The sequence below is a fragment of the Macadamia integrifolia genome, unplaced genomic scaffold (genome assembly GCF_013358625.1).
Source record: "Macadamia integrifolia cultivar HAES 741 unplaced genomic scaffold, SCU_Mint_v3 scaffold595, whole genome shotgun sequence".
NCBI classification, from domain to species: domain Eukaryota; kingdom Viridiplantae; phylum Streptophyta; class Magnoliopsida; order Proteales; family Proteaceae; genus Macadamia; species Macadamia integrifolia.
In genome coordinates, this window is record NW_024870494.1 from 303910 (window position 1) to 325961 (window position 22052).

The following is a 22052-nucleotide window of genomic DNA, read 5'->3' on the forward strand; positions in this document are numbered from 1 at the left end:
TTGCCAGATCTCGATTCGGTCCTCGAACTCGATGAATTGAAGAAAAGACCTTCCAACCGATGCCAGAAAGTTTGGAGATCTGAGGATTCCGTGGTGAGCTCATTGTCATCGGTGGTTGCGACTGTTAACATGAACGCCGGTGTGGCAGAATTCCTATGAACGGCGGCATATCTGAAACCCTATCAACGCCGGCGTGGCTTGAGTATATCTGAAACCCTATGAACGTCGGTGTGGTAGAATTCCTGCGTGAGATAGAATTAGGGGAGAGATAAGGTGTAGTAGCGGTGGATTGAAGCTTTGGACATTTTCTCTCCATCCAACAGTTACATTTAGGATGACCAAATCCTACGGCTAATATACCGTTAGCATTCCTAATTCCTAGGTACTACGCTAGCATACTTGTCATTTTCTCATAGTTTTTATATGAAATAACAAAATTTACCTTTCATTGGAGAAAAAAATGTCATCTTAAAAGCACAATAAGGTAAGATTATAATTTTTTATTTCACCAATTTAATTACAATGAGATTTTCCCAAAATGTAAAGAAGGGCTAGAGATTGTTTAGGAGCTCATCGGGAAATATTTATCCATGCATTTGGGGTGAGGGGTTTTAGTTGACATGCAGATTCTTGGTTAGAGTCCAAAAAGATTGGGTATATACTTTTTCATTGTTATAAGTTCGAGGCAAAAGTTTTCCTTCATCCCCAAGGGAGAAAGCATTTGCTTTCTAATAATGATTTGACCATGTGATTGGACTCCTTAGATCAATCATAAGCTTTCACACTCAATAAATTGGATGGGTGAATTCATTTTTAGAAAAAAGAAAAATGTTCTATTTTAAATTTTCCTCTTCTTGTTTCTATATGATATTTTCTTTGGAAAATTGTTGGAAGAAACAATTATTTATAGATTCTAGAATATTGCATTCACGTTAACTACTTTATCTTTATTCTCATAATTTTTATAGCAAAAGCAAATAATAAAGGCAAAAATTATCCTCACGTCATGGGTAGAGGTAACACACACTAATCTATTGTCATAATTACACCACCATTATTGTACGAAGTCAATAATACCCTTCTCCATGCCATCCAAGACCTCCTTCAATAGTGGGTGAAGGATAACTTAGTCCTATAATAAATGGGATGCAATTCTTGACAACATAGAACATGGGTCATGGGTCAGATGTCGTACTTGTCAAAGTTGGGTTTGTATCATATGTTATTTTTCTCCAAAATTTATGGCTTGCAGTTTCTAACTCTTGGAATCGATGCTGGCATTCACCTTTTTTTTTTTTTTTTTTTTTTAATTGATAGAACACTTCGTTGGGATTGGATGATTTAAAGGAGCAGCGAAAAGTTGAGAGAAGGGTTACCTAGTTAGTAGCATAGGGAGCACGCTAATGAAGAGTGATGAAATAGTTCTATACATAGAAGGCATAAAGAGATCATTTCATGAGAGAGAGAGAGAGAGAGAGAGAGAGAGAGAGAGAGAGCAATGTAGAAACCTAAACCTAAAACGATCTAGAAAATGGAAAAATAAGAACGACCAATCACACAATGAATACAAATTTATGTGGTTCGACTAGATTTGCCTATATTCTTGATGAGATAAAATCCTGCTTTACTATTAACGGAGAATAAGGTTACAATGCTTATCCTCACATCTCTTATAGATTGCTTATAGAGAAAAAATCATTACTACAAATATATAGCAAATCCCAATACTAGAAAGTATAAAATTACCCTTAGTCAACAACTCCAAGATAAAAAGTTCAGGTAGAGTGATCCTACACCCCCCCATATACAGAAACGACCATTAATTGAAAAAATAACTAATACTTCATGGATTAAACTGTGATGAAATACAGACACTATAAACCAACAAAAGAGGGAGAGAGTGCTAATGTATATTCTGCTGTCATAACTTTTTCCCAAAAAATTATTGACAACCGAAAAAGGTCACTCACAGACCATCATTGGGCTTTTGATCAATAAAAGCCCATGGATCTCTTCGGCTTCTATGTTTCATCACATGGATCAGGCTCATGGCCACATATCTCTTCCTTATTCTATTTAGCAAGTCCGCTTATTATTTTCATGACCTGATCAATCCAATAAACCAGTGGATTAAATTGTTTCTATTCCTTTTGGAGGGAGGAGCCATTATAAATTGCAATTCTTCGTCCCTTTCAATGAATGCTTTAAGGACTGGATTGGGAAAAGCCAAAAGAAGAGAAAATTAAGATCCAAGCTAGTGTTAAGATTCAGTCAAATAATATGACTCCCAAGGTTCTTTTAAATGAAAAAGGCCCATTTCCGGCTAGTAGGAGATATAAACGGTGAATTGAAGTAAGGCTGCGGTGGTGGTGGTGGCGGCGGCGGCGGCGGTGGAGCTGTCATCCTGAGAACCCAACTTCACAGCCTTGACCGTTGCAAAACCATTTGCACCCTCATACTTTCCCGAACCACCGATCACAGAGATATGAGACTCATAGGCATCAGTTCGGTGGACACCAAAGAAACTCAAGCTATCCTTATATTCACCACCACCACCTTCTTCTCCGTCAGCAAACTTTGCAGTCATTGCCATCATGTGACTGCTTCCATCCTCCGAGCTCGCCACATAAGCTCCTTTAGCTCTTCCCATGTATAAATAAGGCAACCCAATCTTTAAACCTTCCAATATCTCCTCCTCGATAGGTGTCACAGCTCCCAAATCCAGCCCTCGTAGTGTCGCAGTCGCCACCGTTGGGAACGATAAAGAGCCGGACATGTAGGGGGTTTCGGTGGCTGGGTTTGGGTAGGATTCTGGAATTGGGTATTCGGATACGGTTCCTCTAGGGCTAGTACTGGGAGGGAAGATACCTGCAGGGTTTGGGAACAGACGTTGGTCATTGAGGTTTGGGGTTGAAGCTGGTTGGGCGTCGCAGAGAATACTCCGCATGAAGAAAGTGATCAAGAGTTGCCGGCCATATGGAGGCGGCTGGTGCGGCTGCGATAGGTCGCCGAGAATACGAGCTGAGGTTGATTGGTTGAAGATAGTTATGGCGAAGAGAAACCGAGCCATTAGGTTGAGCTTCAGTAAGGAATGGTGCTTGCTTGTGGACCTGGACATCTCTGTTCTACTTCCTAGTTTCCAAGAAAACGATAAGGGAAGGAAACTAGGGTTAGGTCTCGTGGGTCTCTCTTTCATTTGGGGACCTCCCGGGGAAGTGGTTTAGGTGATCCAGAAGAATTCAGAATCGAAGTCTAATTTATTCGAAAAGTTCTGCTACGTCAATGCGAGTGGTTAGTAACCAAAACCATAATAATCATCACTACGAAGCAGGGTTCTAAGTATCGGTATTGAATCGGCCGGATTGTAATGATATCGACCTCGGTCAGTACCGATACCTAACTGATGTCGATATCAGATATAGGATAAAATCGTAATTTTAATTTATTTTTTTATTTTTTGAAAAATAAAGGTAAAGCCCGATCGATCCAAGCCAATACAGATTGATCAATCAATATCAGTACCGTATACGAGTCCGATTCTGCCTATTCCAAGAGATTCAAATTTATGCCTAAGAATCATGTGTGGCATACTCGTATTATCTTGTGACCATTGCTTATTGACATGTTTTGTGAGGTTGATCAAAACACTACAGATGGAAATATACAATAGAAAAAAAAAAATGAGAAAAACAAGTTTGAAAGGCAGGATGGCCCTTGTTCATCTAACTACTATGGTTTGAGCCGTAAGGAATGTGAATTTGAAATCGAAATCGTTAACCGAAATTGAACCAAGTCGTTTATACTGAAACCGCAAAACTATTTAGTAAATGGTTCAGTTCGGGTTTCAAGTCTATGGCCGATCAGTTAAATAGGTTAGGTCAGTTTTAACCGTTTAACCCCTTGGTTTCAAACTGAATTGACATCGTAAAAACCTAACTATTTAAACCGTCAAAACCAATCCGATTAACCCGTATAATGATTAAATATTTTGTTGTTTTAGCAAAACATAATGGTTTAATTTAGGGAAGAATTAAGGACCATCAAGACTGTCCAACATTCTACTCAATAATTTACTCCTATTATGTAGTTAAATCCTAGCTTGTTCAATGCCTCATTTACTTTGATACAAGATTGAAACGTTTATCAACAAAAGCAAATTTTAGTAAGCATGCAAATAAACTAGCAAATCGATTACTAACTATTTAGGAATCGTATGGAATAAACTGCATCAAACCGTTTAAAACTGTGAAACTGACACCGTTTAAAAATAGTGGAACCGAAATTGTTTACTAAAAGATTGCAGTTCTAGAAATTATAACTGTTTAGTAAATGGTGCGGTTTTGATTTCAGCCAAATAAATGTGAACCGAACTGAACCGCACCATATACACCGAAATCGAACCGATTAACACCCTTAAGTTTGAGGGATCAGAATTGTTAGAATTAGCCGGATTGGATTAATATCGGCCATGACCAATCTTGATTCTTGGTCAATACTATATCGGTGGATCAATATGGGCAAAGGATAAAATATTATAAAAAAATAAAATGAGGGGCATTTTTGTTCAATCTTGAGCAATCTGGAACATAATCGAATCAGTATCAACCTTGATTGACCCCATTCTTAATACGTAGTTCTCAAACCATGCTCTCCACCCCTTATGAAAAATATAAATCCTTGCCCTTGTTGATGCTTCTATGCGTGTTACTATTGGTCATCATGTTGGTGCATGAACTATGCTTTATTTCTGGGAACTCTCTCCCATAAAAAAAAAAAAAATTATAGATATGAGTACAAATATGTAACATGGAAGGTACCAGCTAGCCCAACTGGTAAAGTCGCCTGCCAGTCATAACATTGACCTACCTAGAATTAAATCCTGCTATCACATTTTTTTCATCAAATGCAAGGGAGGAAATTTTAGGTCCGATCTGCAAAGCTTTCCCAAACCATACCCAATCCCATGCACTCTAACCAACTTAAGTCCACCTAATTAATAAATAGGCCAAGTTTGAGTTTAGGGTCTGAAGCCTAATAGGCTAAAAGCATATTTGATGTAGGTAGAGCTACTCAATTTCAAATTTGCTCTCACACACCTAACTGCTCCATGATTGGAACCTCTTTTTAACTATTAACTAACTTGCAAAGCTTCTTATGGCCATCCACGTTCCAGTCAAAGAGATTAAAGTTACCAAAAGCATATCAAGACATATCAAGTAGGAGAGATCTACTTTCTTCTAGACCTAAAAAGCTTATAGGGACCTTGATATTCTGGTTCTTCTTGTCCTCACTCACTCATCCAAGTTTCACATTCTAAAGCTTCCAAAATCTCAAGAAAGGAGAAAGAAGAGGAAACAAAGGTCTGTGGGAAACCCCACCAAAGGTGAAAGAAAGAAAGAAAGAAATAGAGTGCTTCTAAAAGCATTACCTTGCAGTCATTATTTTCTTGAATGGGTGGGCACACAAGGGACAAAAAGTAGTCTATGATTGTGCTCCAACTTCGAATACTCCACACACAGTATAACGACCTCTCACACCTTCACACCCTCACAGGCGGCAGGTAGCTAGCTTTGGACTCCCAATGCTGCCGACCATGGCCAGCTTCAGAGTTCCACACTTTCCAAACTTCATGATAAGAGTCATATATATGGTAAAATGCATTTTCTTATATTGAGTTTAAAGATAGGGAGAGGAACGGACACATTGCCCTTATATTTAGCAACATACATGTCTAGAAGAGGAGAGGAGTTTAGATGGGTGTTGGTTCGCATACAAGGACCTACCACTCCAATAAAATACACTTGTAGCTACGGATATTTAACTACAGTTTCTAAAATCGTAGCTATAAAATAAAGAGAGAAGAGAAAAGGATGAGAGGAGTTCTGTGAACCGCAGTCGTATGCCTGCCTTTTCTCTCAAAAGATTTATATTTAAAAAAATATAAAAATATTTAAATATCAAGACAAGGTTAGTTAGTACATCTCATTCACACAAAACCTCCAATTAAAAGATGTAATATCTCTCTCCTACCATAGCTATATCAATTCATGAAATTACATTATTTGGAAGTTTCTTCTGTTTTCAATATAAGATAAACCTAAATGGATTTGGTGATCCATATGAGAGGAGGCCAAATGGATTTAATTTTTTATTTTTCATCGTATGTACCTAAGATGAGTGAATGTCATCATTAACCCTGTCCCCCTATTATCAAAGGTTTGAAATATCTTTTCCTCATCTAATCGGAGAAATACCTACACATGAGTTAAAGAGAAATTAGATCCAAACCTAATAACAAAGAAAACTATAAAACATAGATAACAAATTTGAAATGAAAAAAAAAAAAAAAATTTAAGAAACTAATGTGTATTGGCATTCATCATATGTATGTCTATGTACGTTCTCAATACTCTTACCACTAATATGCATTCTCCTATAGTTATGGTGTTCAAATCTCTATACTATCACTTGGCAACTCTATTTGAATTAAAATTTTGTATGTGAATATGAGACGTTGGAAACTACCCATTCATAGAATTTGAGAAAGTTAATAGCTTTGAAAACTTATAAGTTGTGTAATGTTTCCCAAACATGGAGATAGAGGAGTGGATGCCTCATGAGTTTAATAAATTAAACCCTCAAAATCACCAAGAAAATTTCAGCTCTTCATATGAGAAAATGAATATAGTTTGAATCTTGCTAGATAAATAGATGTTGTGATAATTTTCAAACCCTCATGTTTTCTTTAAAAATAATAAAGAACACCCAAAAGACCATTAATTACTTTAAGAAATGATGAGCAGAGCATAAGGGAATTAAACTGCTATTTCTTTTTTAACCAAAGAGATTCGGAATCGGAATCTGATACGGATACCCATGAAATATATAATAGTCTGTCAGATCACTAAAATTAAATTACATTAATTAATTAATTAATTACAGCATTTGGTCTTTAGCATAACATAATTACACCACACTACACATATAAAACTCTAGTGCTTTTATAAACTACATTTTTTTCGTCTTCCTTCACTCTGTTAATAACTCGAGGCAACCGGTGATGGTGAAGACGGTGACGGCCAGATTTGTGCATTCTTTACCCTCGAGACACTCGCAAGCACACCCAACGGCGTTACATTCCCGATCACTGTCACTTTCTTTGTTGCAAAGTCTATGCTAAAGGATGTCACCCCTGCTTCCATTAACCATATAATTAAAGAGAACATTAGAATATGAACACCACCACCCACCAAGATCTTCACTAATCTAACATAAACCTTCACCCATAAAAACTAATCTAACATAAACACATAAAGGGAAGTTGGATCATGACCTCCACCACTTAATAAAGATTAACACCAAATTAACTAGGTTCCATATGGATGCCTATTTCACATTTATGATCCATAGGTTGAGGTAGTTGCCTTTTTTTTTTTTTTAATGAGTGAATAAGAAATATATTAATAAAAAAAAAAGATAGAGTGAGCGGCATCATCGTAATTTGGTTCTTTGGATTGAGAAAATTTATTTTATAAGATTTTATAAGAGAAATAACATCAATGGCAAAATTAGGATATTCGAGATTAGATTTTCTACATAACTATTGGCAATTGGGCTCCATGTAGTTGTAGGGGAAATGCAAATATTTCCATGGGAAGTGAAATATATGTTGTCAAAAAAACAAAAAAGAAAAATATTAAAAAGGAGTTTCGAATATTTGGATGCAACAGTTTACTTCCCTTGCAACCAATTAAATCCTTAGATTTTCGAACGAAATTTACCTTCCATTCTAGAGATGTGTTTCCTCACTTTCCCTTCACAGCCCTTGCAGTGCAATGACACCCTCAAAACCACAACCTGCAACACCTCATGAAGGTAGAAATTATATAAAAAAAGAATTTTCTCTGGACTAGCGGCATAGGCTATGTCAGCTCTCTCTCTATCTTTATCTCTCTCCTATTGACGAACCATGTTTTTTTTTTTCCATTGGTTGGCTCACCCCTCTAGCTTAGAAAACCCTCTCCCAATAAATAATAACAAATTAAAAGAACAAGAACACACTAACATACATGAGAGATAGAGAGACTAACCTGGTGATCATGAGAGCTAGTTGAAGGAGGAGGTAGACTAACCTGGTCATGAGAGCGAGTTGAAGAAGAAGAAGAAGGTAAACCAACCTGGTCACAATACCGACTTGAAGAAGAAGGTTTTAAAGCAGGAGATGGTTGTGAAAGGGTTGACAAAGAAGAAGCTTTCAAGGCCAGAGATGAGGAGGAAATCAAGGAAGAAGAAGAAGAAGGTTTCAAAGCAGAAGAATCATCAGGGTTTAAAGAAAGAGACCTTGAGGGTTTAGCAGGAACTAAAGAGGAGATTGGATCATCAAAATCCGAATAAACATCGAAGAAAGAGGTATCACTCAAGAGATATCTAGAGGAACCAGGTGGGCTGATTAGATCAGTAGCCTTAGCAGAGCTCTTTCTTGTAGTCTTCTTTTGATTTCGATTTTGAGGGTAAGGTTTGGATTTTGTGGGTGGTTGAGGTTGAGAATGAGAATGAGAATGAGAGGGATAGGAGGAAGATGGGGTGTTGTGAAGGCCTCTTCTGCTTCTTCTTGAGTCCCTAAGATGGGGATTGTGGCGATCTATTGCCCGACCACCTTGTAGAACCACAGAGCTTTTGTCGAAGCTCACACATATGGCTGTGGAGGCTGGAGATGCACAAAAGAGATCGATTCCTTTCATCTCTGATCAAAGTTACTGTTAACACAACACCTCCAGTACTGGTTTTAACTTTAACAATTATGCATTTGCTGCAAGAACTGTGTGTGTGTGTGTGTGTGTGAGAGAGAGAGAGAGAGAGAGAGAGAGAGTCTAGGAGAAGAACTTCCAAGTGAGCTAGCATGACCTGCTTTTAAGCTTGGCCAGAGGAGAGAGAATGGAGATGAGAAGCTAGAAAGCAAAGTCTGGGCCCCCAAGATTTGAATAATTGGGACACAACATTAGAGATTAGACTTTAAATAATCAATCTTAACCTTCAATGTTGGATTCACTTTTTCTCTGATAATATGGCTATTATTGTTATAACTTGAATATGTAATAAAGAAATTGGCCCAGTATCTCTCCACTCATAGAGAGAGAATCTCTTCCTCATAGAAATCCGACCCTTTTATTGGCATAAGAAGGTGTCTATTTTGTGTGTGTGTGTGTGTTATTTATTTATTTTTTAGTGAGAAAATAAAGGTAATTTATATCAGCACAGTTGGGGAAGGAAAACTTATTAAATCGATAATGATCAGCTTAAACACATAAACAACTCCATTTGTTTGCACCATACATGTTCACATTGTGCAACACGGGATTATTCATGTGTCAAAATTTCAGAAATTAAATCAATAGAGGGCAAGAGGTTGCTACTTAGTCATGAGACTCCTATAGTAGCACAGAATCAATGAGAATGTGCATAAGGAACATCAACATGAATGAGATGCATGCCCCTTTCTTTTTTTCCCTTCAATAAGATACGCATCCAACATCTCCAATATATGTCTATGCATATCAATAAAGTCAGTTAGGTGCCCCCATTATGTTCCATGCCCTAATAAAAGGAAAGAGATTTACCATCCTTATTGAATACGGGTGTCCTTGTGCTTACCATTATTGAATTTCATACATTTAATTAAGGCCATGTTTGTTCATGGATCTGCATCTCTCTCTCTCTCTCCTTGATCACAGCTGAAAATTCAAAAAAAAAAAAAAAAATTCTTGTATAATATGGCCTACAAATTTAATATTCTGAATTACTCTTCACTGTTTGACATACAAAATTGGTGGTTGGATTGGAAAACCCTAAAATCTGGGGCTCAGAATAATATGGACAAAGCAACGGTCAAGTTAGTCGGCAATTGCTTACAGCCTAATTAAAGCCTCTTCATTTGTTTTCATCTTTTATGGGCTTTGAGGGTAAAACCAGTGCTTAGTTAGAGTCTTTAATTCAGAAACAAATAGGACAAATAAGAACCATAAAGCCAATAAAATCTATAAAATTATTAAATAAACAAATCCACAATCGGCGGGAAATCTTATATTTCAGATCCCTAATACATCATGTTTGTGTTTCGGATCTTTTCTGACCTGATCAAGCATGACCCTGAAACCTTGTTCTTCCATTGTGGGCCTGGCCCAAACAGTTTCAAATTGGATTAGTCGGATAGTAATGTAATGCTCAAACCCTTGCTTCTGAAGAGATTTTTTTTTTTTTTCCCTCCCGTGGCAAGACCCACATTGGGGTCAAAGATCTAGAGGGGGATCCGGCTCCTCTCCAGAGCTTCCATCGCCTAAGTCTTGGCCATAGCTATCTGGACGAACGCCATGTGTCCAGACAAAAATCCAACCTAAATAAAATCATTCTAACATAGAACTGTCTGCATGTTGAATTAGATATACCAAAGATACACATAAAGAGGAGTGCTTAGATTAGGGATGTCAAACCATAGTAACTAAACCAGACTGAAATCACTCTAGCATAAACAAATGCCAATCTGAGTAAAAATCAAATGCCTACCCACCCACACCCACAGGCCACACCCAGGTTGACACTGGACTGGTTTTTGGTCTCCGGAGGATTGGGACACAAATCCACTTTTCCTTCTCTCTCCATTATCTAATGCTCTTGTCCATAATCTTACCGGATCTGATGCTTGCTTTCTTTCTTTATTTCTTGCTCTCTACGTTTCCTTGTTTTCAATCCCTTCTTACTCCTCAAACCACGCCATTGAGAGTGTTCAAAAGAGTCACGATTCCACAGCTTTCTCCCTTGACTAACCATCTCCTCCTCTCTTCTCTCCTCTTTCCATTTCTAGTGTTTGGTGGGTCTTAATTATTTCATAATCTCTTTTAAATGATGTGGGTTTCTTGTTAGTGAATGGATTAGACTTTTTTCAAAGTGTACGATTTTATTTATTTATTTATTTCTTCTCCTCCTATCCACTTATCTTTTCTTCCATGGTTTGGCCAATCAGTTTTAAGCTTTACTTGAAGATATTATTTTTTGGCCAACAACCTCTCTGCACTTCTTTTCTCCAACTTGTACCACTAAGTGGGGTTAACCCTTAAGAGTCTAATTATGTCACAACTTATAATTAGCTTCCTTTCTAGTACACAGCCACAGCCTTATATATTTTGTCCCCTTTTTTTCTTATAAAAATTAAAAATAGGTATGCAGCTATTGATATAGACTATTTATTTTACATTAAAGTTGGGATGGATTTCCTTTTATCCTGATAATTTAGGGTAGAAAGAGTAGGGTCCACTGGTATGAATTGATATTATTTATCAACCTCTATCAGTGGGAGGAGGAGAAAGCATATAAAGGTTGCATTCAAAGTAGATAACTTTATAACTGGATATATTGTGGGTTTGAGGGGCGGTGGTGCTGTTACACCTTTTTTGACAAATCCTCACAATTAAGGATTAATAATTCAAAGACAGAGATGTATAATGGGTAGATGTAGTGAAGGAGCAGAAGAACATGATAGATTATAGATGGGTTTAGCTCTTTTGGCTTACCTTACAAGTTGTCATTTGTCAATGACTTGTGCCTTCCAAGTGTTATATATATGGCCATGTATCCTGGTTAATTAGTCATCCTCAGTCAACAAGAGAAGGAAACAAAGTATATTTCATTTTAGCTTGTGGGTTGGTAAAGCTTGTTGAGGGGGACTTGATTGTCTTCATCATAGGAGTTATAGGGAGATCTAATACAAGATCATTAAAGCAGTTTGTCATGGATCTATCCAAGTAACTCTAACGTAAAATGCCAATGGATTAGGTGACTGGATTACTGTATCTAAAACTTATTTAAGATTCATAATGAACCCCAAGGGGTAACTAAGTTGGCAAGGGATCTTCGCCTTAGGAAGCGTGTGGTTCTGAGTTCGACTCCTCTTACCTCATTGGGGCCACTCACACAGCTGTATTTGATGCTCTTTACTGTTTACAATGAAAATTGAATGGTTCTCATTCAACCCCGATATGACTCAGTCCATGCAATTGTAGAGTCAGTACGGGCCCACGGGACTTGTTGGGGCATGTACATGTTAGTAGGCATGGCCAATAAGAGGGTGTCTGTGAGTATCTTTAATACAATATTTTTGCACCCATTGTATATAGGTGTAACACACACTAGCAGAAGTCCCTTGTTATAACATCTGAAAAATTATAGTACAAACATGTTGAAATATTGGAATTTATAGAGATATATTCTCACATCGATTATTTGAGACCTTAATATACCTTTAAATCATTTCCACTTAATGCCTTAAGGTTTTGTAAACCCCAAATGGTATTTTGTGGACTATATCACTTTATTTAACAGTCCTATGGAACAATATAAATTTCTCCGTCAGAGGACTGATGTGCTTAAACTCCAAATCTAACAAGAGTTCATCATTGTAGAAGTTGGGAGGTTACTGTTATAGCTCCTAAATAAGAGAAGAAATGGATCATATACCATTGTTACTTTACAATCTACCACCATATCTAGAACCAATGTTGTAGATGAGGTCATCAGGCACATTTTAACAAGAAAGTGAACCATATCTTCAAATCTTTTTGTAGCCAAATCTCATAATAATAGTAATCCTCTCTGAAAAATGTGTTTGCTATTTCACCTTCATTTGCGTGTCTTGGAGCTCACATGTCTTCCACAATCACCTCAGTGAGTCCCTACCATAGATTCTTACCCCCAAAAAAAAAAAAAAAAAAAAAAAAAAAAAAAAAAAAAAAAAAAAAAAACCGACCAAAGACATATACGTGTCATGTCCGTGTAAGATTTCAAAAAATAAAATCAGGTATTGAATAGGTCAGTGCCGATTTTAATCTGATTCAATTTATATCGGCCATTATCGATCCGAAACAGAGCAGGAATTTTTTTTTTTTACCCTGAATATTGTTTGGGACTGGGGAAACCCCTAAGATATTATTAATAAAATAAAAAGAGAATTCAAGGGGGAACATAAGCCGCCTTACTCCAACCCAATAAACAGAAGCACTCGCACTCTCAAAGCACAACTAAAATACCCAAAAGAAAAAAAATTACATTCTAAATATCGGCCACCCAACTTTATATTTCCTAATGATTTGGCTAAGGTCTCTAGGAAAAGTTTGGTCACCAAGAAAAATTGAATCCATAGTTGAAGCACATGCCAAGTTTGCCAACCAATCCACCGCTTTATTATTCTCTCAAAAAGAGAATGAGATTCAAGTTCGAAGAGAGTCACATAGAGTCATAACTTTCTGAAACCAATACCAACAACTTCATAGATCACAAAACCTATTAGATATTGAGTTCACAATCAAAGTAGAATCGAGACTAATAAAAAAATCTGAGAAACTCACATCCATACATGACCTTAAACCATAGCTAGGCTGGGTTGGGGTGTATTTTTAAAACCACAGCCCAACCCTAGGCTCCCTTTGTTCAATTCAAGCTCACGATTAGATACTAAACCCCAGGCCAGCCCATACCTATTGGGCTCAAACCAACTCAGCCAATTTAATACTGATTAACCTTGATTGGGCCGTGTTGGCTTGCAGTCCTTATTTTTGCCATTTCAAGGCTGGCGAGGTTGGGTTAATCATGCTTTTTGTCATACATATAATATTATTATATATAATTGTATATTTATTTCAAAAAAAAATCTGAAATGAGGTCTCTCCTCTAAATCCCATTTGAAATCCTCAATTATAAATGGAGGCAACATCCAATACTCTAATGCATGTTCTCTAATAGTCTTCTTGACTAGAAAATTGCAACATGATTTATCACACGATAGCAATGGGAGATTCTCCATGTCAAAGCATCTAAGATAGATTTATAATAGAGCAACTTCTGCATAAAAACCTAGGGAGTAGAATGATTTCTAATGCACTTCACAACCAAAGATGTAAGCATTTTTAGAACATTATTGAATTATCTTTTATAAAGGGAAGTTAAGAAAGAATTAGAATCACCCCAAGTGTGGATTGGCCCGTTAGTGATCCGTAGTTGATAAAGTGCCTCAGGAAGCATCTTACCTGAGTTTGAATCTCTTTGACACCATCTTTGTTTCTTCCTTGAGGCTCTCACACTCTTCAGAATAGAAACGGCTTGTGGGGTTATTGATACCCTCTCAAGGTATCAAATAATTTGTAACATTGTTTTTTTTTTTTTTCCCCTTATAATATGATATAATTTTTTTTTCTAAATAGATTAATGATATCATCTCACATATAAACTCGAAAAATGTCCATAACAATGACACATTTCGATAATGACAAAATGATTTGTCATTTTTAAATTATTTTTAATTTTATTAGTATTACAATTTATTTTTGAAAATCTTTTTATACTCTCAATCTAAATAATAATAATAATAATAATAATAATAAACTTTTGGAAATAAGACATTAAAAAAAAAAAAAAAAAAAAAGAAGATATCAAGTTATAAATAAACCTATAAATATATCCCATATATATAAGTAAATAACAAATATCGATACGATTTATGGAATCTCATGCTATAAATGGAAAGTAAAGGTATAGTTAACCAGATTCCAATGAGCACAACAGAATGGAGGTTGGACTGCAAAGGTTTATTCCTACAACTTTTAAATTATTTCCACTAAATGTAACCATCAAATCATGGATGTGTAAATACCAGTGAGACCCCAAAAGGAGTGAAGGCATAGAAGTAAAAAACGAAGAGTTCTCTTGGTTCTTAGTTTGTGTTTGTTTCCTTCCTTCTCCCCCAAATGGAAGTTCTGTCTCAACATTTTACTGACCATCCATACATCAGTGGAGATCATGGTGGGCAGGTGGCAAACACAATGAGTTGCCCTAAGAACTCAAAGGAGAATACAGGTAGTAACCATCATCCTGAAATTCAATTGCTTGGAGAAACTGCTGTGAAGGAGTACAATGAAAAGACTGGGAAAGAATTAGTGTTCAAGAGAGTGTACTGGGGCAAGAGAAAACGCCATGGACTTACCCACACAGCCTCTTATCTCATTCTTGTTGCGGAGGAGAACAATGAATACAAAGTATGTAAAGCTATAGTTCACAATTCAGGATGTGAGTGTGGTTCTCTTGAAATTCTATTCAACGATGATGATAGAATCCTATTCCAGATAGCAGTGAATCTGAATTTCAGGAACTTGGAAAACTTCTTACTACTCATCAGAAAAAGTACCATAAGCTTTCATTCATTAATGTTGCCATGGGATGGACTCAGGAGGACGAAAACGATGCCATGATTAATTGTTAAGTTTGTCTTGAATTCTTTACCCATTTTTTAAGAAGGAGTCGCTTTGACATATTTTGGTGGTGACCCGAATGGGATTTTTCTGAGATCTGTGATGGAAGCAGAGATTGAGCCAATAGGCCTAAGTCCAGAGCCAGCACTTATCTCGTATGGGGCGTGAGGTGTAGCCCCTGTGATACGGTTCAACCCGATGGATCGACTCATGACTTGAAGGAGTATATTATGTACTATCGTCTTATTGAGCAAGCAGTTATAATTTGGGGGATTTTTCGAACTAGGATTTCAAAGCGAATTTTCTCGCCATTATTTTCGTGTATTCTCTCTTTTACATGGTGAACATCTTCTTCTTAGCCCGAAGGCATAACACACCGCATCGGTGCATAAACCTCATTAAATCTCTGTGTTATGTGAATCTATGTTTATTTATTTTTATATTTGTCTGTGTTTATTATAACATTAATCATTGTGTGTTGATTAACACAACAGTTACTCACATAGCCCACACCTACGTTGCCATCGGCTCCCATTGCTGAGGATTGCAATGTGACCCACAAGCTCATATCCTTCGACTTGGTTGTGTAGCCATCCACGAATTATGATATAGTACTCTAACTATATGAGAAATATGTAATAAATAAAAGGGCACTTCTCCTGTCTACTACTCTATTCTGGCAGCTGCTCATCACGTCATTAATTAGAGGCCATGCATGCATATGTTGGGTGATTAATAAATAAATAAACTTTCTCTTGATCCAATTTTTTTTGTGAAGTTGTAGATCAATTTATTAGAGAGAGAGATAAAAGAGATTAACAATGAGAAAGGCAGCCTACGAAGCCTTGTAACTAAGATCTCCAAGGCACAGAGAGCTCCAAGACTGAAGGCCACAGCAATGGTAAAATGCTAGTGCTATTCCAAGTCGAAGAACCTCCCTTAGACATAACAGAGAAGTCAAACAGAGGTTTATTAAGGCATTTGGCTTTAAGGATATGCATCGAGAGGGTAGAATCATCAATCAATAACCTCCACCCAAACTTAAGCAAGAGAGCTTTATTCTGAGAAGCAGTGTCATATAAATCGAGCCACCAACAGATTCTGGAGAGCAAATCTTATTCCAAGTAAGATGTTTTTTTCTTCTTTTTTTTCAGTCGCTATTCCCAATCTTACCAATGTAACTATCAACATGATTATTCTTATTCGATCGGTTTATTCTCTTAGGGGCATCCCAATCTTACCAATCTACCATGTGAAGGTTCAATATTTTCAACATTTAGAGTGGTTCACCTTTAACCCTCATAGAGAAGATAGTAAGAGTGTCCATCACCATCGATATAGAATCACAATCATCTCTAGCAAATTCTATCAATAAATCATCCGCAAATACTAAATGGGAGTGCAAAAAAGGTCTACATTTGGGTATAAGCAAGACCCTCGTACCTTCAACAGCCTGATTCAACAACATTGAGAGACCATCCATGGTAAGAGTGAATAGACAAGGGGAAGGCAGATCTCCTTTTCTAATACCCTTCCCACTAGCATAATAAACCATTGGACTTCCATTGACAAGGTCGGAAGACATAGGAATCATCACACATTGTTTTATCCACAAGTTAAACCTCTCCAAATAGCCTCCATCATATAAAAGAGGTAACTCCAGCTCAACAATATATATGCCTTGTGAATATCAATCTTAAATATGGCCGAATAAAGATTGACTGATCAAAAGAGACAAGGAAATCAACCACATGCTGAATTCTATTGATCAAAATCTTCGAAATGAATTTGTACAAGAGATTGCAGAATGCAGTACGCCTAAAGCCTCTAAAATAATCTAACTAGGCCCAGGTCCAATGGGATTTGGATTTTCCTGGCCGCGTTGGCCCATGGACACAAATGCTAAGTGTATGAAAATTGCTATCGTGCATCGTCTTTGGCGGTTAGGCACTTAGGCCTCGGTCCTCCACTCCTCCAGGGTTTATCGTTCATTTTGTATCGGTCTTACTCTTCTTCTTCTTTGCTGCTGCGAAGACTGCATCAAGGAGAAACTAGTATTTCAACATAAGATTCAGGCTTCACCGCTTCAGGTTAGTCCATTAATTGTTTCTTCTAAGTTTTACTACTACACGTTCTTCAATCTTGGCTTTTCTCTCTTTCTTTTGCTTAAAAAAAAAAAAACTAGGGTTTTTGTTTCCCTTCCCTTGCAGTAGACTTGTAGCGTTTCTGGGGCTATTCTCGCCATGTACCTCTACAGCCTCACCCTGCAAAGAGCCACTGGAGTCGTCTGTGCCACCAATGGGAACTTCGTCGGTGGAAAATCTCAAGAGATTGTTGTGGCAAGAGGTAAAGTTCTTGATCTTTTGCGACCCGACGAGAATGGCAAGATCCAAACTATTCTCTCCGTCGAGGTCTTCGGTGCTATCCGGTCCTTAGCCCAGTTTAGGTTAACTGGTTCTCAGAAAGATTACATCGTTGTTGGCTCCGATTCCGGCCGAATCGTGATACTCGAGTATAACAAAGAGAAGAATGTTTTCGATAAGATTCATCAAGAGACTTTCGGGAAATCTGGTTGTCGTCGCATTGTACCGGGGCAATTTTTGGCTGTTGATCCCAAGGGCCGTGCGGTAATGATTGCTGCTTGCGAGAAGCAGAAGCTCGTTTACGTTTTGAACAGGGATACTTCTGCGAGGCTGACCATTTCTTCACCTTTAGAAGCCCATAAGTCTCACACCATTGTGTATTCCGTTTGCGGTGTTGATTGCGGTTTTGATAACCCTATTTTCGCTGCCATTGAGCTCGATTATTCCGAAGCTGACCAGGATTCCACTGGGCAGGCAGCAAACGAGGCTCAGAAACACCTTACCTTCTATGAGCTCGATCTTGGACTCAACCATGTCTCCAGAAAATGGTCGGGACCTATTGACAATGGTGCCAACATGCTCGTCACGGTTCCTGGGGGTGGGGATGGCCCTAGTGGTGTCCTTGTCTGTGCTGAGAACTTTGTTATTTATAAGAACCAAGGCCACCCTGATGTTCGAGCTGTTATTCCTAGACGAGCTGATTTACCAGCGGAGCGTGGAGTGCTCATAGTATCTGCTGCTACTCACAGGCAGAAGTCTATGTTCTTCTTTTTGTTGCAGACAGAGTATGGGGATATATTTAAGGTCACACTAGAACATGAAAAAGACCACGAAAATGAACGCGTTACTGAGCTGAGGATTAAGTATTTTGATACAATGCCAGTTACCGCTGCAATGTGCGTTATGAAAACCGGGTTTCTGTTTGCTGCTTCAGAGTTTGGGAATCATGCTTTGTATCAGTTTAAGGCGATAGGAGATGATGTGGATGTTGAATCTTCATCAGCTACACTGATGGAAACAGAGGAAGGTTTCCAACCTGTATTCTTCCAGCCTAGGGGTCTTAAGAACCTTGTGAGGATTGACCAAGTGGAGAGCTTGATGCCAGTCATGGACATGAAGGTTAGTAATCTCTTTGAGGAAGAAACCCCTCAGATATTCACACTTTGTGGCCGAGGCCCTCGTTCTTCTTTGCGGATACTGAGACCAGGTTTGGCCATCAGTGAGATGGCTGTTTCTCAACTCCCTGGTATTCCGAGTGCTGTTTGGACTGTGAAGAAGAATTTGAATGATGAATTTGATGCATACATTGTTGTATCATTCGCTAATGCAACCCTTGTGCTTTCAATTGGTGAGACGGTTGAAGAAGTTAGCGATAGTGGGTTTCTTGACACTACGCCATCTCTTGCTGTTTCTTTGTTAGGAGACGATTCTCTAATGCAAGTTCATCCCAATGGTATTAGGCATATAAGGGAAGATGGACGTATTAATGAGTGGAAAACTCCAGGGAAAAGGACGATAGTGAAGGTTGCCTCCAATAGGCTTCAAGTGGTCATTGCTCTAAGTGGAGGGGAGCTTATCTATTTTGAGATGGACATGACAGGTCAGTTGATGGAGGTTGAAAAGCATGAAATGTCAGGTGATGTAGCTTGTCTAGACATTGCTCCAGTCCCTGAAGGACGGCAGAGGTCCCGTTTCCTTGCTGTTGGGTCATATGACAATACGATCCGCATCCTATCTTTGGATCCTGATGATTGTATGCAGGTTTTGAGTGTGCAGAGTGTGTCTTCTCCACCAGAATCTCTCCTCTTACTTGAAGTGCAGGCATCTATAGGTGGGGAGGATGGTGCTGATCACCCAGCTAGTGTTTTTCTTAATGCTGGTTTACAGAACGGTGTTCTGTTCAGAACTGTAGTTGATATGGTGACAGGTCAGCTTTCCGATACCCGTTCCCGCTTCTTAGGACTGAGAGCCCCCAAACTTTTCTCTTGTATTGTGAGAGGAAGACGGGCAATGCTTTGCCTGTCAAGTCGGCCTTGGCTTGGTTATATTCACCAAGGGCATTTTTTGTTGACTCCCCTTTCATATGAGACTCTTGAATATGCTGCCTCGTTTTCATCTGATCAGTGTGCCGAAGGTGTTGTTGCCGTTGCTGGGGATGCATTAAGAGTTTTCACAATTGAGCGGCTGGGAGAGACATTCAATGAAACTGTGATACCTCTGAGATATACTCCAAGGAAGTTTGTCCTTCACCCCAAGCGGAAACTGTTGGTCACGATTGAGAGTGATCAGGGAGCATTTACTGCAGAAGAGCGTGAAGCTGCAAGAAAGGAATTCTTGGAGGCAGCTGGGATGGGGGAGAATGCAAATGGTAATTTGGAACAGATGGAAAATGGTGATGACGAGGATAAGGATGATCCTCTTTCTGATGAGCAGTATGGCTATCCAAAGGCAGAGTCGGACAAGTGGGTTTCTTGCATCAGAGTTCTTGATCCGAGGAGTGCTAGCACAACCTGTCTGTTAGAGCTCCAGGATAATGAGGCTGCATTTAGTATCTGTACTGTAAATTTCCATGACAAGGAATATGGAACTCTCTTGGCAGTTGGTACAGCAAAAGCGTTGCAGTTTTGGCCCAAGAAAAGATTTACAGCAGGATTCATTCATATCTATAGATTTGTGGAGGATGGGAAATCCCTTGAACTTCTGCACAAGACACAAGTAGAGGGCATTCCTCTAGCTTTGTGCCAATACCAAGGAAGATTACTTGCTGGCATTGGACCTGTACTCAGATTATATGATCTAGGGAAGAGGAGATTGCTGAGAAAGTGTGAAAATAAGCTTTTCCCCAACACAATTATCTCTATTCACACATACCGTGACCGGATTTATGTTGGTGATATGCAAGAGGTATGTTCCTTAAGTATTACAGCTTGTGTGTCTTTGTATATGATGCAGAAACTGTTTGTTAGCTTATATTTGTTATTCTATGTGGTCTTAGTAATGGTTTGGAAAGAATGCAATAAGGCCTCCCGAGGTTTAAGCATGAGGCATAAGGGGCATAGGCACACAGTCCAGTCACACAAGCACATCCAAAAAAAAAAAAAGACAAGCAACAGAAACCCACATATTAACCATCACAAAAAAGGAAAGTCAAGGAGCATAAGAAACACTTCCTAAACTAAAGTAAATCTTTTTGTTTTCTCATGTACAGAAAACGAAATATCATCATCTCACAAGGGAAGGTAGTTGAAACTTGAAAGTTAAGATTTTAGATTCTGGTTCTGGAGGATGGGCACAAATAATATATCAATAGGAAAAAGTTTTTTAGAAAAAAAAGGAAAAGATAGATAGTTTGGTGACACTAGTACAATCATTAGCATAAAAAACTAGTAGACATCTGTTAGAGAAACCCTATAACATGGACCTTGTGGAATAGGGCATCAAACGGGATTTAGAAAACCCTAAATGAATGAGGGTAAGAGGTCTGAAGGGCTTGAAGCGTGTTTCTCGCTTTGCAACATGGACCTCTAATTCTGTCCCTTGAGGACATTCTTAGAAACACCATATGCATTATGCCAACAAGTCTGTCCCCCTCCTTTCCATGGCTTAGTTTGGCTTTATTATTTCTTTTACTTCCAATGGCACAAAAACTTTCCTACTTTGTGAAGCAACCAGTGGGTTTTTTCTCATCATTCCTTGTAAAGATTCATGGGGCTGATATTTTTTAGTCTAGTATGACTGGAATTGGGTAAAAAAATCCATGACCCTCAATTTCATGAGAGAGGTAGTTTGACTTAAGTGAGCAATGAGCTGGATATGAACTGATTTTGTAGATCTTTACCATGCTATGTATCAATTTATTTTGGATAATAAAAGACAAAAAGGATGCATGTGGTTTTGAATATTTCAGTTTCAATATCACATTTGCTGATGCCCAATGTATTATGAAAGAAAGATCAATGGTCATGATTTTCCCTAGCATTGCAACTTGGGTTCGTTTCAACTGCTTAAATTTGGCTATAATGTTTGGATCCTGAGTTGCCTTTAATTGTGGGCTTTACACCTTGTAATTCAAGTGACTCATGGCTTAAGTTATTTACTATATTATCATCATATATGCCTTTTACTAAAATAATAATAGTTAAATGCTTGATTTAGTGTTGTGAAATAGTGTGAATTGTTATAATGACTTATTCATCTTTCTTTTTTAATGCTCATTTTTAGCTCTATAAAACTGTTGTCTAAAATAACTATGCTACCAATCTGGGTTGTTTTAGGGTTAAATACCTCATTGGACTGGATTTAGTACCTTGGTTGATTTTTTTGGGTTTGGAAAGGGAGTGTGTGCGAGTTGTTTATTTCAAGAATAGGCTGGATCCAACCAGCTGCACCACTTTCTTCT

At 38.0% G+C, this 22052-nt stretch overlaps 3 protein-coding genes across 7 annotated transcripts in view; 1 reads left to right on the forward strand and 2 right to left on the reverse strand.

Annotated features, from left to right (window-relative positions):
- Positions 1-2323: 2323 nt before the first annotated feature.
- On the reverse strand, positions 2324-3118 carry LOC122069398 (dirigent protein 10-like). Its single transcript, XM_042633406.1, has one exon. The coding sequence runs from the start codon at positions 3116-3118 to the stop codon at positions 2324-2326; it is 795 nt and encodes a 264-aa protein (XP_042489340.1).
- Positions 3119-6901: 3783 nt separating this feature from the next.
- LOC122069378 (protein SODIUM POTASSIUM ROOT DEFECTIVE 2-like) lies at positions 6902-8863 on the reverse strand. Of its 2 annotated transcripts, none has more exons than XM_042633375.1 (3): positions 8133-8863; positions 7782-7857; positions 6902-7192 (listed from the first exon to the last, which is right to left on the reverse strand). In XM_042633375.1, exons 1-3 carry the CDS (start codon positions 8739-8741, stop codon positions 7038-7040), a joined length of 840 nt encoding a protein of 279 aa, XP_042489309.1. In that variant the 5' UTR covers positions 8742-8863; the 3' UTR covers positions 6902-7037. The 2 variants fall into 2 exon arrangements, with proteins under 2 accessions (XP_042489309.1, XP_042489308.1); XM_042633374.1 differs by having other exon boundaries at positions 8091-8863.
- An 8359-nt stretch (positions 8864-17222) lies between these two features.
- LOC122069390 (spliceosome-associated protein 130 A) overlaps positions 17223-22052 on the forward strand; it is a 6902-nt gene continuing 2072 nt past the window's right edge. Inside the window, exons 1-2 of one of the 4 annotated variants that reach the window (XM_042633392.1) lie at positions 17223-17380; positions 17504-20557. In XM_042633392.1, coding sequence (XP_042489326.1) covers positions 17534-20557 — 3024 coding nt within the window. In that variant the 5' untranslated portion in view covers positions 17223-17380; positions 17504-17533. Of the gene's footprint in view, positions 17381-17497; positions 20558-22052 lie in introns of all 4 variants that reach the window. The other 3 variants (XM_042633394.1, XM_042633393.1, XM_042633395.1) reach the window with 3 other exon arrangements.

Excerpts from the sequence above, each read along its gene's own strand:
- LOC122069378 (XM_042633374.1), bottom strand. The coding sequence starts at position 8,741 with ATGAAAGGAATCGATCTCTTTTGTGCATCTCCAGCCTCCACAGCCATA. Across the intron at positions 7,858-8,090 it reads CTAGCTCTCATGATCACCAG|GTTGTGGTTTTGAGGGTGTC; the intron begins GTTAGTCTCTCT and ends GAGGTGTTGCAG. Across the intron at positions 7,193-7,781 it reads ACACATCTCTAGAATGGAAG|GGGTGACATCCTTTAGCATA; the intron begins GTAAATTTCGTT and ends TAATGGAAGCAG.
- LOC122069398 (XM_042633406.1), bottom strand. The coding sequence starts at position 3,118 with ATGTCCAGGTCCACAAGCAAGCACCATTCCTTACTGAAGCTCAACCTA.